This window comes from Medicago truncatula, chromosome 4 (assembly GCF_003473485.1).
Source record: "Medicago truncatula cultivar Jemalong A17 chromosome 4, MtrunA17r5.0-ANR, whole genome shotgun sequence".
NCBI lineage: Eukaryota > Viridiplantae > Streptophyta > Magnoliopsida > Fabales > Fabaceae > Medicago > Medicago truncatula.
This window is the reverse complement of record NC_053045.1, coordinates 13,419,920-13,437,562: the sequence shown is the minus strand read 5'-3', so window position 1 is coordinate 13,437,562 and position 17,643 is coordinate 13,419,920. Positions and strand designations below refer to the sequence as shown.

General features: G+C 33.5%; 1 protein-coding gene across 2 annotated transcripts; it reads left to right on the top strand.

Moving 5' to 3' along the window:
* Positions 1 to 7,881: 7,881 nt before the first annotated feature.
* LOC25491832 (probable serine/threonine protein kinase IRE) lies at positions 7,882 to 17,230 on the top strand. Of its 2 annotated transcripts, none has more exons than XM_039832900.1 (17): positions 7,882 to 8,438; positions 8,981 to 9,045; positions 9,689 to 9,862; positions 10,245 to 11,507; positions 11,892 to 12,064; positions 12,562 to 12,811; positions 13,070 to 13,162; positions 13,256 to 13,396; positions 13,483 to 13,575; positions 13,658 to 13,859; positions 13,963 to 14,048; positions 15,129 to 15,217; positions 15,886 to 15,937; positions 16,025 to 16,081; positions 16,168 to 16,329; positions 16,594 to 16,674; positions 16,830 to 17,230. In XM_039832900.1, the coding sequence occupies exons 1-17, from the start codon at positions 8,081 to 8,083 to the stop codon at positions 16,908 to 16,910; spliced, it is 3,420 nt and encodes a 1,139-aa protein (XP_039688834.1). In that variant the 5' UTR covers positions 7,882 to 8,080; the 3' UTR covers positions 16,911 to 17,230. The 2 variants fall into 2 exon arrangements, with proteins under 2 accessions (XP_039688834.1, XP_013455325.2); XM_013599871.3 differs by having other exon boundaries at positions 7,882 to 8,519.
* The last annotated feature ends 413 nt before the right edge of the window (positions 17,231 to 17,643 follow it).

Genomic DNA, 17,643 nt, shown 5'->3' with positions numbered 1-17,643 from the left:
TTGATTAAGTTTAGTATTACATGAAAGGCTCAATTTATATGAAAGATGTGTTGCAATATAGTTGTATGACTCACGTGTTAGTGATGAGTATATGAAACTCTCCGATAAAAATTAATTTTCGCGAGATATTGAAGAAATGACATCATATGTCCATTCTAAATCTTTGAAAATGAATTTGTTATAATCATTTTAATGATGATGGTATAAATATTATTGAACTCCTGAAGAGATTCTAACAGCTATTGATTATAGAAATATTTGAAATTAAATATGTTGCATGCACAAAGTTTGTTTGGATTTGAAGATTTATTATTTAATTGAGATTTTGTGCATCAAGAAACTTATATAACAAATGTATTTGATATGGACACATCTAGTTTGATTGTACTATAATGATTGTGATGTCACTTGATATTAGTATAGATCATGTCCTCAAGAAAATGATAAACAACTTGAATTGGTCCTGAAGTACCATATCTTAGTTCAAACGAGGACATCAATGTATTTTGTTAATGATATTTATTGTGGTATTTTGGTTTGCCAATGTTAGTAAATACAGATATCAGAACAAAGTCAAGCATATATTTTGTATCTTAAAGAAGCAACATAATCAAGGAAGTGAAGAATGCCCTTTTATCAAGGATGATGATTTTACAAGTACAAGAAACTTGTTGATTTCTTAAAGGGGGTCTTGCAACAACTCAATATGAAGAAAATTCTCAAGCACTACTAATTTGAAGAACACTATGAAGTTAAACCAGATATTTCAACAAAGTCGCTGCAAGTAAACTTTTGAGTAACTAGAACAAATATTATTGGATTTTCTTCGTCTCATAGATGATTGTCTTTATGAGGGGGAGACATAAATGTGTTCTGCACTCTTTTTCCCTTAACCATGGTTTTGTCCCATTGGGTTTTCCTGGTAAGGTTTTTAACGAGGCAGATTATCATACACAAGATATTGTACTCTTTTTCCTTCACTAGAATTTTCTCCTATTAGGTTTTTCTCTAGTAAGGTTTTAATGAGGCATATCTTCAATGGACATCCAAGGGGGAGTGTTATAAATATTAATAGTGGATGTCCAAAAAGCAAATGTGTTATTGGGCCATACTACTAGGTTATTGGGCTTAGTTCATAAGCTACTCTATTTTCTTATAAATAGAGCTCATTTGTAACACTGAGATACACACATTAGTGAATAAGAATACTGCTCATATTCTCTCTTCTTCTCATTCTTTCTATTACTCTCTCTATTTACTTATTTTCATAACAGAAATATATTTCTATAAAAAAAATTGTTTGAAAAAAGGTCTCTGGCCCCACTATCAGCTTATTTGGCATGGTTTTGGCCACGTGGCAGTTTGTAACTGTCCAACTTTTGTCACGTGACGTGCCCCATAATATTAATTTTTTTAAAAAAATAAAATTCTGAAAATTGTTTTTAAAATTAAAAAACAATTTAAAAAATCAGAAAATATTAAAATAATTTTCTGATTTATTTTTTTGTATAATTTTTTAATAAAATATATTTTGAGATTTAAGAAAAAAAAAATTTAGAATTAAAATTTTCGTAAAAGACCATGAAATTAGAATTTTTTTTAAATTATAATTTATTTTCAAAATTTTTTAATTTATAACTTTTGCAAAATATAATTGTCATTATTTTCGAAAAAAATTTAATATATAATTTTTCAAATTAAAAAAATACATTTTTTCGAAAATTTAATTTTCACATTTTTTTAAAAAATTTATAATTTTAACAGTTTTTATGTCAAAAAATTAAGTTTTTAAAAATTTTAATTTTCAAAGTTTTTTTTTCGGAAATATTTTATGATTTTTAAATTTTTAATTATGTGAACTGGCACGTGGCAAAAGTTGCACAGTCAGCAACTGTCACGTGGCGAATAACATGCCAAGTCATTTATGAATTGTGGCCAGGGACCTTTTTCAAACAATTTTTTTTTTACAGGGACGAAAATAAAAAAATGGCCCAAATTACATGGACGATTATCATATTTAAGCCTTTAATTTAAAAAATGTTAACGAGTGTCTTAAGGGTTTTAAATGTTAATTATTTTTATAAAAACATGTGTATTTAATGCATTAAAAATTGTAATATTTAAATTTTTTAAAGAATAGTTTTTTAATTTAGAATTTTTTGATGAAAGTGCAAAATTAGTTTTACACTATCGTCTAATAAGGCAACTCTATTTGGTAAAAAAAAATTATAGATAATTGAAAAGTTAATTTTATAATTAATGGGTTTATAGGGAATGATTTAAAAGCTACATTACTAACGATCACTTAATTGTTTTTCGTAAAATATTGCTACTAAAAAAATCCGATGTTTTTCGGTAATTTTATAATTAATGGGCTTATTTGGTTTTTAGATAAACTTAGATGTTTCCAACCATGCCTATATATGCAGACCCCAATGGATAGTTTTTTCATTCTCATAAAAACCTAAATCATGTTTGCTTTCTTTTCCACGATCTTACTGCTTTAATAACATTTCTATTCATGCTTGCCTTTTCGTCATCGTTACCATGTTTGTTTCTAAACTCAACTTGAAGGCTTAACCTTGACAGATGAAGGCTTAACCCTAAACCTTGATTTCATTTCTACTGATACCTAAATCCTTGACCATTGTCTTATTGGTCAATTGTTGTCTGAGAAAGAGGTCATGTTTTCTTACTCAAGGGGCTGATGTAGACGACTTTTTGTTTCAATTCCACCATCGTCTTGATGATGCAAAAGTTCTCAATGGAGGACCTTGGGTTTATGATAACTTTAACATGGTGATTGAAATGTACTGCACTGCACATGACGTGGTTTCGACGAGTGTGAATTTGAACACATGGATATGGTTCAGGTTCATCAGTAATCGTTTGGTCTCATTCAATCTAGAGTAGGAAACGGTATTGGGAAATTTCTTGGATAACTTAAAGAATTTGATGCTCGAAATATTGTGCATAGCTCCTCTATGCGGCTGAAGGTTGGTATAGATGTTGCGACGCCCTTGTGACAAGAATGGCATGTGCATGATGGAACCTATGTTAATATATGGTTCAAATACGAGAAGTTAGGTGTGTTTTTTTGAATTCTGCTCTCCACCCAGCACATTTTGCTCGCGCGCCCTGCAGCCGTTCCAAATTTACCCTTGCGCTAGTTAACTAACACAAGTGAAAAACTATGTGTTAGTTAACTAACGCTTCGCAAGTTAAGATGCATAGTGTTACCGACCAACCTATAAGTGTCCTAACCTATAATAACCTATCTAAGAGGTCTAGTGAAATTCCTAAATTGTCGTCTTCTTCCATGTCTTCCATCCATTCAAGATCTTCAATTTTACCAATTCGAGCTTGAATTGGAATTTGGACTTTAAACGGTTTCAAATTAACGGTTGGTTTGACATCGCCGGAACCTTCACCGGAAGCTTCATTTTTGGCTGGTTTCGGTTCAACGTCATCATCCGCGACATTGTCAACCATCTCACTATATATCTATTAAATAAAAAAAATTTACAAAAGAAGAATAAATAAATTACTTGTGGAACAAGCTAACCAAGAACAAAAGTGGCGCAAAAAATTCAAAAACATGACTGTGCACAGTAGCGTGACTTAAGTCACGCAACACTTTAACGCTTGCGTGACTTAAGTCACGCACCCTTTACCACTTGCGCACCTAGCCCTATTGCCTACGAAAACCAGACGAACCAAGCACAAAAACCAGCAAAATGAGATGAGTTTTGATGATATAATACCTGATATTTGGTGCTTGATGAGCGTAGAAACTTGCTTTCTGACGATTTGCAATGATTTGGGATAAGGATTTTGACCCAAAAAATCGCACTTCGCACTTTTTGGGTTTTTGAAGGTGGAGGGAAAGAAAATGGTGCTTGGAGTTTGGACTGATGGATTTTGTACGAAAACAGTAACACTGCGTCACTTAACATGCGCTGCGTGAGTTAAGTTACGCATCATTATTTAAGGCGCACAAGGGTAAATTTAGAACGGCTGCAGGGTGCGAGCAAAATGTGCAGGGTGGAGAGCAGGATTCTTTTTTTTTTTTTTATATGTGTGGTGTTTTGGGCCATACAAATAAACGTTGTGCATAACTGTATGAAATGGAGGAAGATGATGGTTCGAGAGGATGGGGAGAGATGTTGCATCCACTTAAGGACACCTTATAGATTTTCTAAAAAGTTATCCTTAGATGACGAGGCTGCTAAGGCACCTGCAATACTTACTATTTAATTGAGAAGTTTACACGTGTCTGGATCTGCAACCTACAAATATTTTGGATTAGTTTTGAACCATATGTTGACACTTTCTTCAGTTGCTTTTGAGGTATCAACACAGGGCCACCACTTGACAAAAGCTTGTTTTTGTAGCATTGGTAAAACATTTGGTTTGAGCTTTGCCCATATTTGTATTGCCATGAAAATATCCATGTTAAAGAGAATTTGGCGAAGAAGTTTAGTTCAATTGGAAGATTGTCAAGATCTTTCTTGAACCTTTTATTAAAAACTTGAAATTCTTCTTGGACTTCGGAAGGAAATATTTGATGAATTGGTCCAAAGTACTCCTGCCAAGGAACCAATTTTGTCGGCTTTATTTTGTTTCCAGAAGATATGTGTCCAAGCTTGGACATAATCCCAATAATTGCAGTTGATGGGATCAAAGACCTGAGAATTTTTTTTTGGATTTTGCCCAAACGATGTGGGCGTGAGAATTTAGATAATTTAGTGTGTAATGTTTGACGCATCTTTATAATGTTGGATGGAAATTGAGTCTGAATCTACCAGGATAAATTCATTAAACTGTTGTGTTTTAGTAAACGCTAAAGGTTGGTGAAGGAATCCTGGTCGTAAAATCTTTAAATAGACCTTGTTTGGGTTTTTACCCCAAAATTCAGGTTCCATTTGGATAACGGGTAGGAACTTGGACTTTGAAGTATACTGAAACTAGGTAGTTTGGTTGTTATTGAATTGTGTTTGGCTAGTTCCTTCTTGAATTTGATTAGTTTGGGTTTTTGGATTGAGCTGCAAGGCTTTATTTTTTAGGTTTTTGACGATGAGGTCTAAGGACACTTGTTCCTCTTCTTCATCAGCAACATCTGCCTAAGTCTTGCTGGGGAGACTAACTAAACCTTGTTCTTGAAAGGCTAAAAGAGTTTGGATTGGGATAACATAGTCTACTCTAGTTTGTTTTGATGTTCCAATGAATGTTTTTTCAAAGGGGATTTGATTTTGGAGATTTTGGGAAGATGACCCGATTGAGGGATTTTGGGTTAATGCCCCAATAGATTGGTTTTGGGTGGATGATCCTGATTGTCTTGTTTCTCTTGTTGTTAGTTCTACTAGGACTAAATTTGTTGAAGTCATACCTCCTCGAAAGGAGGTGGATCTAGCCGCTTTTGGCATCCTACTTTTTACCCTATAAGTTTTCGCGAGTGAGATAGCTAAGGAGATCATTATTTGAACCTTTGAGATATTCAATTTCAAAATAAAAAAATTCTTAAAATTGCTTGCCATCTGGAAAAAATTTCTTTGAAGCTAGATTTTTAACTTCCTTTAGTAAAATATCTTTTGTTGACTTGCAACTAAAAACTTTTGGTTAAGTAAATCAGATTGAAATTTTGAAATAGATAAAACTATAGCTAAAACTTCTTTTTTAACTTTGGAATATTTTTGTTGTGCAGCATTCCAGTCATGGAAGTATTAGCAATAATTTGTTTTTTACCTTTTATAATTTTGACAACATTTGTATGGACGTCAGTCCAAGGAGGAGGATCCTTTTTAAGCCTATCATGGAGAGGTTTGATGATATTACTTAGTTGGGGAAAAAAGTGAGAAACATAATTTAGGCATCCTAAAATCTTTGTAATTGTGTTTTGTCAATGATTTAATTAGGAAATTTATCAGCAAACTTAATTGCTCGATGAACGGGGACAATGGTTCCTTGGTGAATGTTATGATCGAGAAATCTAATCATTGTTTGAAAGAGATTGATTTTTGTTTTAGAAATAACAAGATCATTTCTTTTATTGTGGATATGAAAGTATTAATATGCTTTAAATGTTGGTCCAGAGATTTGGAGAAGACTAACACATCATCAATATAAACTATTGTAAATTTTGAAAATGGATTAAAAATGTCATTCATTATTCTCTTAAATTTTGAAGGAGCATTTTTTAGCCCAAAAGACATAAGAGTCCAGTCGTATTGTCCAAAAGGAAAATAGTAGAAGTTGTTTTGTAGTGATCTTCTTCTTTGATTTGGATTTGCCAAAATCCAGATTTCATATCAAATTTAGAGAATTTTTTTTGCATCATTTATGCGATTGAGGAGATTTTTCTTGTTAAGGATAGGGTGATAAATCCAACTTAAGGATTGATTAAGAGGTTTATAATTAATAATTAAATGAGTAACACCTCTTTCCATTTCAGCTTGGTTGTTAACGTAAAAGGTTGAACATGACCAAGGATTCGACCAAGGATTTTTGCTTTTCCTAATAAATCCTTTTACTAAGAGATCTTTGATTTCTTTTTGACAAATTTGAAGAAGTTCTTCATTCATTTGAATAGGTCTAGCTTTTGTTGGTATAAGTTGTTCTTGAAAATCTTTTTCATAAGGAAGGTCCACAATATGTACCAGAGTCAGGCATTAAAGGTCAAACATTGAAATGGTTCTCAACAAAACAACAGAAAAACCAAACAAAATACAAACTAAAAATGCAGCTTAAGAAACATAAACAAGGCACTTAAGAGGATTAAGCCACCGATTGTGATGGTCTAATCAAAAGATGGATATTCCCTTTTTAACCACCAAAACGATTGAAGTTTAATTTTAATAGATAAGATTTGTTTGTTTCTTATTAGGTAAAATTACTCCAAGGTCCTTTAGCTTTTTATTTGTAAAATTTGGTCCTTTATCTTCTTTTTCATTTCAATCCTTTATCTTTTAAAATGTGCCCATATTAATCATTTGGTTCAATTTTCTATTAAAAAATGATGAGGTGGACTGCCACATATAATTCTTAATATAATTTTTTTAAAAATAATTATTTCAATGTTTTTATCAATACATATAAATCAAGTATTTAATTACAATTTTTTTGTCACCGTATTCATCAGTGCATATAAATTAATTTTCAATCTTTCAAAAAAATAAATGAATTTTCAATTTTTTTTATGGTGTCAAATCCCATACCTTGCATATATTAAGCATTATCTTTAATAACTAAGTTAAGCTCGTGAAGATAATTTTCAAATTTAGTTTTACTCATACATATTTGAAGGGGCATATAACTTTCGGAATCACCAAAAGAGTAGGTAAAATATTTGATTGGACCAATACTAATTTGGAGGCACAAGATTTAAGACATTCGTTCACCCAAACGGCTTGTAATAATAACAATAAATAAACAAATAAACTCCTTCAAAAATAAACAAATAAATTAAAAAATAAAAAAAAAAAATAAATTCCCTCAAAAAAATTAAAAATAAATCTCACAACTTTTTTTTGCAATCTAATTTATCCATTCTCTAAAAATTTAAAATTAGTTCTAAAATGTTTATACACTGATTAATCTTTTAATTCTAATGAAATAACAACTACTTTTTATTGGATAGATAGACGAGATGATAAGGTAATCATAAACTCACATACACAAAATTTAAATATTGAACTTTGAACTCCAGTTATGATGTCTGGTCTAACAATTTCAACATTTTTAACAATTGATCTATGACTTACGGGAATCAAAACCTAATTTATCTTTGATATAACTAATTTATCTTTGATATAATTTGTGACAAAAGAAAGTTGATGTATTTCATTCCATAATTAAATAGAGGAATAAACAATACACAATGCACTTGTTTCGCGGGAAGGACGATTAACAAACTATCTTCTCCTTCCATCCTTCCATAACTGAAAATCAAATCCCGCTTTTCTCTCTCTCTCTCTCTCTCTCTCTCTCTCTCTCTCTCTCTCTCTCTCTCTCTTCCATTTCTCGATTCAAACCTTCTCTCTCTTCCTTTCATCTCTCACAATGCTATGAAGAATCCCAATCCATGTCTTCCAACCTTCCCCCACCGGAAAATGATCCACCACCAGCGACATCGTCGCCGGTATCCGCCAAATCCAGAACTCTTCAGAAATTCCCTCCCATTGTAAACCGCCGCACCGCGACATTATCATCGAACAATGTAGACGACGAATGCAAAGAAGAGAATAATAAGAACAAGAATCATGACAATGAGGAGGAAAGTGAAGAAGAAGAAGAAGAAGAAGAAGACGTTCTCGTAACTGAAAGTGAATTCGAACGTGCTGAATGTTCTTATTCTTCTTCCATTTTGCAAGCTTCGTCGTTAGGTCTTAATCAAATTCGAACGCGATTCTCTTCGCCTCTTCGTCATTCTTCTTCTGCTGGTGCTCCATCTTTCCCTATAAAAGATGTTGTCAACAATGTCGCTAAATTTAGATCTAGAGTTTCACATCCTAAAGACCTAGGTATATATATACAACGAGGTTTTATATTGCGATTGCGGTTATGCTAGCTGCGAAATTTTATATTGCTACAAAATGTTCCGGTTGCAATCTAAGAATGCTGACACAGACATGGCACCGATACGTAGAACAAATATCTGAAAAAAAATGGATTAATTAAACATAATCACTTCTGTTGGTGTTGTGTCTGTGTCGGGTCAGATACCAGACACGTCTTCGAACAAAAGTGTCGGTGCTCTAAAGATTGCAATGTCATTGCAATGGCTCAGATCATATATGTTGGGGCTGTAATTGAGGTTTCGGAATACAATTTAAAACCACGTTCTAGTTTTAGATTCTATAATAATATGAACCAAAAAGTGATTTTAGATTTTATTGTTAAATCTACCTCAGATGTATCTTTAATTTAATTTAATTTTGCAATAAATTGGTTAGTGAAATATTTCATTGTTGTTCTTTTTTAGGGGGAAAAGTTCATTGGAATCAATCCAAATCGTTGAAAGCTCGTTCACAACTCCTCATATTGGAGGTGATATGTTATACTTTTGTTTTTATATATAATATTCAGTAAATATTATGTATATAAGTTGTGTTCAATGTCCAAGACGTGTCAATGTCTGGACACAAACAATTATACATTCAATTGTGCCATATTTTCTAATTGTTATTGTTGCGACATGATGTGACGTGTCGTGTCTAATTGATATTGTTGCCGACATGTCGTGTCTAATTGTTATTGTTACCGATGTATTGTGTTTGGTGTTCGAGAAGTGTCGGTGTCTGATATCAAAACGACACCAACACATGTGATTACATTCAATTATGACATATTTTCTTTTTGTTATTGTTGCCGACATGTTGTGTCTAATTGTTATTGTTGTCGACGTGTCATGTTTGGTGTTCAAGACGTGTCGTGTTTGGTGTTCAAGAAGTGTTGGTGTCTGATACCAAAATGGCACCAACACATGTGATTACATTCAATTATGGCATATTTTCTATTTGTTATTGTTGTCGACGTGTCTGGCGTCCGTGTACACAAATGCTTCAAAAATCTTTATTCAATTTCAGTGAGTATGTGTGTGTTTAGTTTAGTAATATTTTGTGTGTGTGTGTGTGTTCAATAGTTGGAGAAATGTAGGTAGCTCAGGTTCATGGCGTGTGTTTTTGTACAGGGAAATCATGCAGCTTATGCCAAAGATTTTCAATCCCCACGTTATCAGGAAATTCTTCGACTTACAAGTGGTAAGAAAAGGAAAAACCGGCCTGATATTAAAAGCTTTTCCCATGAACTTAACTCCAAAGGAGTTAGGCCTTTTCCAGTCTGGAAACATCGTGCCTTTGGGCAGGTACTCTTTTTGTTTCAATTTCTTTATCATCAATTTGAAACATAAACAACCTAATTAAGCGCTTACAGCATAACGAAGCGCTTATCATGTATGCGTTTATATATACGCTATTGAGCACCAGGAAAATTCAATATTATGAATTCCGGGTTCATTCCCCGGCTATGGAATCAAACTTTTTTTTAAGCTATAAGCTGTTTTCATAACCTATCCTGGAGAGCTTATGGAAATTAGCTAAACTTGACTTATTGAAATGTCATAAGCGTTCCCAAACAGTCTCAGAAGTACATACGTGATCATTAGATAAGCTCAAATAAATCTGTTTTAAAACACTAAATTTGTTAAACTACCTTCTATGGTTTTTCAATGAAATGAATTGTTACAGGAAATCATGGTGGAGATTAGAGCTAAGTTTGAAAAACTAAAGGAAGAAGTTGATTCTGATTTGGGTGGTTTTGCTGGTGATTTGGTGGGTACTCTTGAAAAAATACCTGGGTCTCATCCTGAATGGAAAGAGGGGTTGGAAGATTTGTTGGTTGTTGCTCGACAATGTGCAAAGATGACAGCGGCTGAGTTTTGGATCAACTGTGAAACTATTGTTCAAAAACTAGATGATAAACGTCAAGATATACCGGTGGGGATCCTCAAGCAAGCACATACGCGCCTGTTGTTTATTCTCTCTAGGTGCACTCGTCTAGTGCAATTCCAGAAGGAAAGTGTTAAAGAACAAGATCACATTCTTGGTCTTCACCAACTCAGCGATCTTGGAGTATATTCCGAGCAAATTATGAAGGCTGAAGAGAGTTGCGGTTTTCCACCTAGTGACCATGAGATGGCTGAGAAGCTGATAAAAAAGTCACATGGGAAAGAGCAAGACAAACCGATTACAAAACAAAGTCAAGCTGATCAACATGCAAGTGTTGTGATTGATAATGTGGAAGTTACTACGGCAAGTACTGATTCGACTCCTGGAAGCAGCTATAAGATGGCTTCTTGGAGAAAGCTTCCATCTGCTGCGGAGAAAAATCGTGTAGGTCAAGATGCAGTAAAAGATGAAAATGCTGAAAACTGGGATACTTTGTCATGTCACCCTGATCAACATTCACAGCCGTCATCTAGAACGCGGAGGCCTTCTTGGGGATATTGGGGAGATCAGCAAAATCTATTACATGATGATTCAATGATCTGCAGGATTTGTGAGGTTGAAATACCAATATTACATGTGGAGGAGCATTCTCGAATATGTACAATAGCTGATAAATGTGATTTGAAAGGCTTAAATGTAAATGAACGGCTTGAAAGAGTTGCCGAAACAATTGAAATGTTACTTGATTCCTTGACACCAACATCAAGTTTGCATGAAGAGTTCAATGAGTTATCTCTAGAAAGAAATAACATGTCATCTAGATGCTCTGAAGATATGCTTGACCTTGCTCCTGACAATACTTTTGTTGCGGATGATCTAAACCTTTCACGGGAAATATCATGCGAGGCTCATAGCTTAAAACCTGATCATGGCGCAAAGATATCTTCTCCTGAAAGCTTGACACCGCGATCACCGTTGATTACACCCAGAACAAGTCAGATAGAAATGTTACTAAGTGTAAGTGGAAGAAGACCAATATCTGAACTTGAGAGTTACGACCAGGTATACACTTCCATATGGTTATTCTTCATATTAAATCATTACATGCACAAAAAAAGTACACTACATGAAAGCATATATCATTAACTTATATATATTATAATCCATGAGATTCATCTCTGAAATTTTTGTCTGATTCATTTTCTGAATTTGCGACATGCTACTATACTAGTGATACACTCTTTTGAATACTCACTTGAACACATTGTTTGTGATTGGTCTTTTTTTTAAAAAAAATTCAAGATGGTTTTCTCCTTAATTGATGACCTTTTAAAAAGTGTTCACTTTTGAAAAAATGAATGCAAGAGTGGGTACAAAGAATGGGGGCTTCCATTCGTCCATTCCTCTCTGAACTTTTATATTGATAATTAGACCGTCAAATGACAGATAAACAAGCTAGTTGAAATAGCTCGTGCTGTTGCAAATGCGAACAGCTGTGACGAAAGTGCTTTCCAGTATATCGTTGATTGCGTGGAAGACCTGAGATGTGTAATTCAGAACAGAAAAGAGGATGCACTTATTGTGGATACTTTCGGTCGACGAATAGAGAAACTTTTGCAGTAAGCATTTGTCACTTTTTCATCAGGTTTCAGGACAACCATGTATTTTGGTGATTTTTATGATCGATAAGATTTTTCCAGATATTTTCTAAAACCGCTAATGTCAATATTAGACACAGGGTCAGCCCAAGGGTCAAGCGACCCAAGTCAGAGCTTTAGGCCTCAAAATTTTGGGCTGAAAAAATGCCTCGAAAAAATTTAATATAGTTATAAACATATAATATGACAAACTAATTATAGATGTTTGTCTAGCTCAGTTAGGCAAGATCAAGGCCTCAAATCCTCTCGGTCAAACTTGATATTATTGTTCTTTTTATAAGCATTGTGTTTATTTATTTAAATTTTAAAAGGCCTGATCATAAATTTGCTTTAGGCCTCTTAACACGTTGGGCCGGCCCTGATTAGGTAGTATAAACAGAAAATTGTGTTCCCATTTTTTGAGATTTTTTTCTTTTACTGCTATCATAATAATGCTTGAAATCTTCTGCACCATATAGAGAAAAATATTTAACTCTTTGTGAGCAAATACACGATGAAAGGGCAGAATCATCAAATAGCATGGCTGATGAAGAGAGTTCAGTGGATGATGATACAATCCGTAGCCTTCGTGCTAGCCCAATTAATGGTTTTTCTAAGGACAGAACCTCTATTGAAGATTTTGAAATAATAAAACCAATAAGCAGAGGTGCGTTTGGACGAGTTTTTCTTGCCCAGAAAAGATCGACTGGTGATTTATTTGCTATTAAGGTAAGCTTCCTTAAACCGAAATGAATCAAATAATTACTTTGCAGAAACAAAGCTAGAGAGATTGATTTAGCAAACTATGTTATTAAACAGTGCATACAAAAAGCATGTATCCATTCCTGAAGTTGTAAAATAAAACTAGTATTATTCAGTCCAGCAACGGTGTTATAGCTTATAGAAACCATTAGAATAGAAAGTCTTGTCAAATTAACTAACTGAATAATTAGAAAACGTTTAAACTATTCCTTGATATTTTTGTAGGTTCTGAAAAAGGCAGATATGATTCGTAAAAATGCAGTTGAAGGTATTTTGGCTGAGCGAGACATTCTTATATCTGTTCGAAATCCTTTTGTGGTAAGCAGGCCATACCATGTCATTCATTACTTCATTTATGAAGTTGATGTTCGTTGTTAACAAATCTAATTTTCATGTATCTGTGACAAACAGGTCCGATTTTACTATTCTTTCACATGTAAAGAAAATCTGTATTTGGTTATGGAGTACTTAAATGGTGGAGATCTCTATTCTATGTTGAGAAACTTAGGTTGCTTAGATGAAGATATGGCTCGTGTATATATTGCAGAAGTTGTAAGCATATTGGCTTTTGTAGTTTGTTGGTTCAACTTTTTTTTGTTCTGTTTATCGTAATGTTTTCATTTTTTGTCGCTCCACAGGTTCTTGCGTTGGAGTATTTGCATTCGCAAAGTATAATTCACAGAGACTTAAAGCCAGATAACTTACTGATCGGACAAGATGGTCATATTAAGGTTAGTATCATGGATTCGATTCTTTTACATACTTGTCCCTTCCTCGTCACTTTTTGTAAATGTTTAATCCTTGTTATTACAGTTGACAGACTTTGGACTCTCAAAAGTTGGTCTCATCAACAGCACGGAGGATTTATCAGCACCCGCATCTTTCACTAATGGTTTTTTAGTCGATGATGAACCAAAACCTCGACATGTTTCAAAAAGGGAGGCACGTCAACAACAATCAATAGTTGGCACTCCAGATTATTTGGCACCCGAAATACTTTTGGGCATGGGACATGGTCTGTAGTAACATCTTATCAAAAATAAATAACTAAATTTAGTTTTTCGTTCTAATTTCTTTTAATTTTCAATACATTCTTATATACGTTTGCACTTCTGTAGGTACAACTGCAGATTGGTGGTCTGTGGGTGTCATACTTTACGAGCTTCTTGTGGGTATTCCACCTTTTAATGCAGATCATGCACAGGTAGGTGAATTTTTAGCCTATATGTTTCTTCTCTATTTCTTTTCCTTTACTCTTTTTTTACTGTTGACGGTAAACAAATTCGTTCAAATACAAAATCAATGTTTATTACAAACTATTAGGGACAATCCCAATCCAAGTTGCAGAGTCGATTCTAACGATTAATGTTAGTATTTTCAAGTGTGAGTAAGAATCTCACATTGGATGATAAAGTGGATGTTCAGCCACAAAGGCTCCACACACATTGTGTTTTCCAATCATCCAAAACTTTTTTGTGGCTTTTTTTTTTAAACGTCTCTAGCGAAGACTTATGTTTAACAACATCCCACACAGAAAAGAGTCTACAGAGGCACCAAGAAGTAAGAACAACATATTTATGTTTAAAATATAATCATGGTGGTTTGGCCTAGAGGTTCTCAAACTTGCAAAAACTTGTGTTCCTTTCAAAATAGTTCCTCTGACAAGAGATGGTAGCTCAGGTTTGGGTCTCATTTTTAGAGGGGACAACATGACGCTTGCCCGTGAAGGGAGGAAATTGTCTTCCGAACGATAGGGAAGCTCCATTAGATGATAGAGGTGCAACATAGGGGTTCTTGAAGGTGGTTCAAAGTCCAGATCAGTGACAGTGGACTTGATCTGAACATAGGAAAAATTATTTTCCTACGGTGATTAATAGTACTCAACATAGGAAAATAATTTAAATTAATATAATTGACTATGTTATGTCTTCTAAGTAAAATAAGATGATAAATAATATGAAAAATAATGACAACTTTTCCACCTTTTTACCAATTCAACTGGTTCTCCACTGGTCAAACTGGCAGATCCAGTTTACAAAAACAATCTGCTACCTTTGTTTGGGGCACTATTGATACTTGATATATATCCGCATTTTGCATTTTTACGTAGTTCTCTTTATATGGTTTATATTTGTTTAGAGTTTTAGTTTCGTTTGTTTAGAGTTTTAATTTCATTACAAGTACCTATGGATTTGTTGGATCTTAAAAGGTTAAGAATTTTATTTTGAAATTTTTGAAGAATATCACATCTAAATACTATTGCTCATTGTTTTTTTGCTTGCAGCAAATATTTGATAACATAATTAACAGAGACATACAATGGCCAAAGTATCCTGAGGAGATTAGCTTTGAAGCATACGATTTGATGAACAAGTAAGCATTATCAAAGTAGATATGTATTTTATGGATGTTTAAAAGCGAATATGCTTTGTAACTGCAAAATTAATATGAACATTCTATTTGTATTTACCTCAGTAATTTTAACTCTAGGCATCAAAGTCCTGGTAAAAATTGATACGTAAATCCAGAGGGTTTGCTCGATATGTTTTGATAGGACTATAGGAGAGTATGCTGATGCTGCTGGTAAAAATGGTGATAGATTAAGAGCATAGTAAATGATTTGTAGATTGATTGTTTTCAGTGATTAGCATGAATACGATAGAATCTGGTAGATGTCCGAACCATTTTTTTCAAAGGGCTTTGTTCCATCCAGCAATGCATCCAGTATCTTGTTGAACATTTGTGACACGAACTCATCATATCCTCTACCTGTAAGAGAAGTCGCTGTAAAGATGTGGTTAGCAGTAGCTTACGATTGAACACTATTTGTTAGAACAAGCTAGACAAATATGAGAAAACATGCTTTTGTTAAATTGTATAAGCAACTTCTTCAAGTGTTATGCATTCCTATGATAGAACATGCTTTTGTTAAATTGTATAGAAACTTCTTCAATTTAGCAGTGGCTTACAATCCTCTTTTCACTTGATACATTATGTTTCCTGTCATGTTGATTATAGCTGACAGTGAAGTTCTCTTTCAGATTACTGATCGAAAACCCAGTCCAAAGATTAGGTGTAACAGGAGCTACAGAAGTGAGTTATTCAGTGCCTTTTGAAACGGAGTACTCACAAATTATGGTATTACATATACACAATCAAATAATATATTATTTTGTGCAGGTTAAACGCCATGCTTTCTTCAAGGATGTTAATTGGGATACGCTAGCAAGGCAGAAGGTCGTCATTTTAATTTTATTTGAGTTTGATTGGTTTGCGCCATACTCTTGATTTCTCACACTTGGGATCCAACCAATTTCCTGCAGGCTATGTTCATACCATCAGCTGAAGCTCACGATACAAGTTATTTCATGAGCCGCTACATTTGGAATGTAGAGGATGATGAACATTGTGCTGGAGGTAGTGATTTTTATGACCATTCTGAAACATCCAGCAGTGGTTCAGGAAGCGATTCATTAGATGAAGATGTAAGAATAATTTTTAATTTTATTTTCTTGATTTTAAGTATATGATAATGTGTTTCAATTTGTCTGAACATAAGCCGCAAACCTATATTTCACAAATGAAAAATTACTTCTGAAACAATCAGAAGTAATTTTTCTCATTGTTTTTTTTTTTCTCATTTTGAAATTATTTTTTTAATATAGTTTGAAAAAAAAGATTTCACCTCATGTCATTTTTCTGTCAGTCCTCTTTTACCATGATTTTTCTGACGATATCTGGTTAAGCAGGGCGATGAATGCGCTAGTTTAACAGAATTCAGTAATTCAGCTCTTGGCGTGCAGTACTCGTTTAGTAACTTCTCGTTTAAGGTAATACCTATGATGCTTGTCCTCATATTTTGTAAATATAATCACATTAGGCCAATATTATTGTACTTTGAAGTTATCCTAAATTACTTTGTTTATTTGTTTGTACTGTTCCACATGGATTGACAAAAAATATCTTATTACTTTTTTGCTTACAGAATATAAGTCAGCTAGTGTCTATCAATATGATGCATATCTCCAAAGAAACACCGGACGACTCCAACCCATCTGTGTCGTGATATAGCAGAAGAGGTTTGTAAATTTCTCCAAGCAGTGAGGTTCAATTTGGCGAACTTCTTATAGAAAATAGTATGAACATTTTCAGTACTACCACGGACGCTACATCCACGCAATTACTATAATATAGTATTGATACCATTTTAGCAGTAATCCGACGTGCCTCTGAAATTCATTTTTGTTTTCTGCTGCTCTAGTTTAGAAATGACAATTATTTTCTATAGGACTCAATAGAGTGAAACAGACAGTGTAATGTCTTTCACCCTTTGCTGATATTAGAGTCTTTGTAAAAAATGCTTCTTAAACGTTTTTTTTTTTTTTTTGAAGGGGCTTCTTAAACGTTCTTGATTGAATTATTTCTTGTTCATGTACATACACACATATATTGCAGTAGAACAACGAATAGATGAAAGTATTCTTGGTGTTGTTTCACGTGCATTTTTATATATGCTACAGCCTAATTATTTAATATTATGAAATAGAAATTTTCAACCATCCAAATCAAGATGTGCTAGAGTATTAAATGAAACTGCTTACAATATATTATACATCTCTAATTCTACTTGATTTACTATTTCCCTTTAGGTTTTACGAGCAACTAACTTCGAAGAATGCAACAAAACCAAATTTACAAAAACCTAAAATATTAATCAAAATCATATCATTTGGTTATGTTTGGATAAATAGTTCAATCAAGTGCTTATTCAACAAGTGTTTTAAAAAAAAGAGATAAGT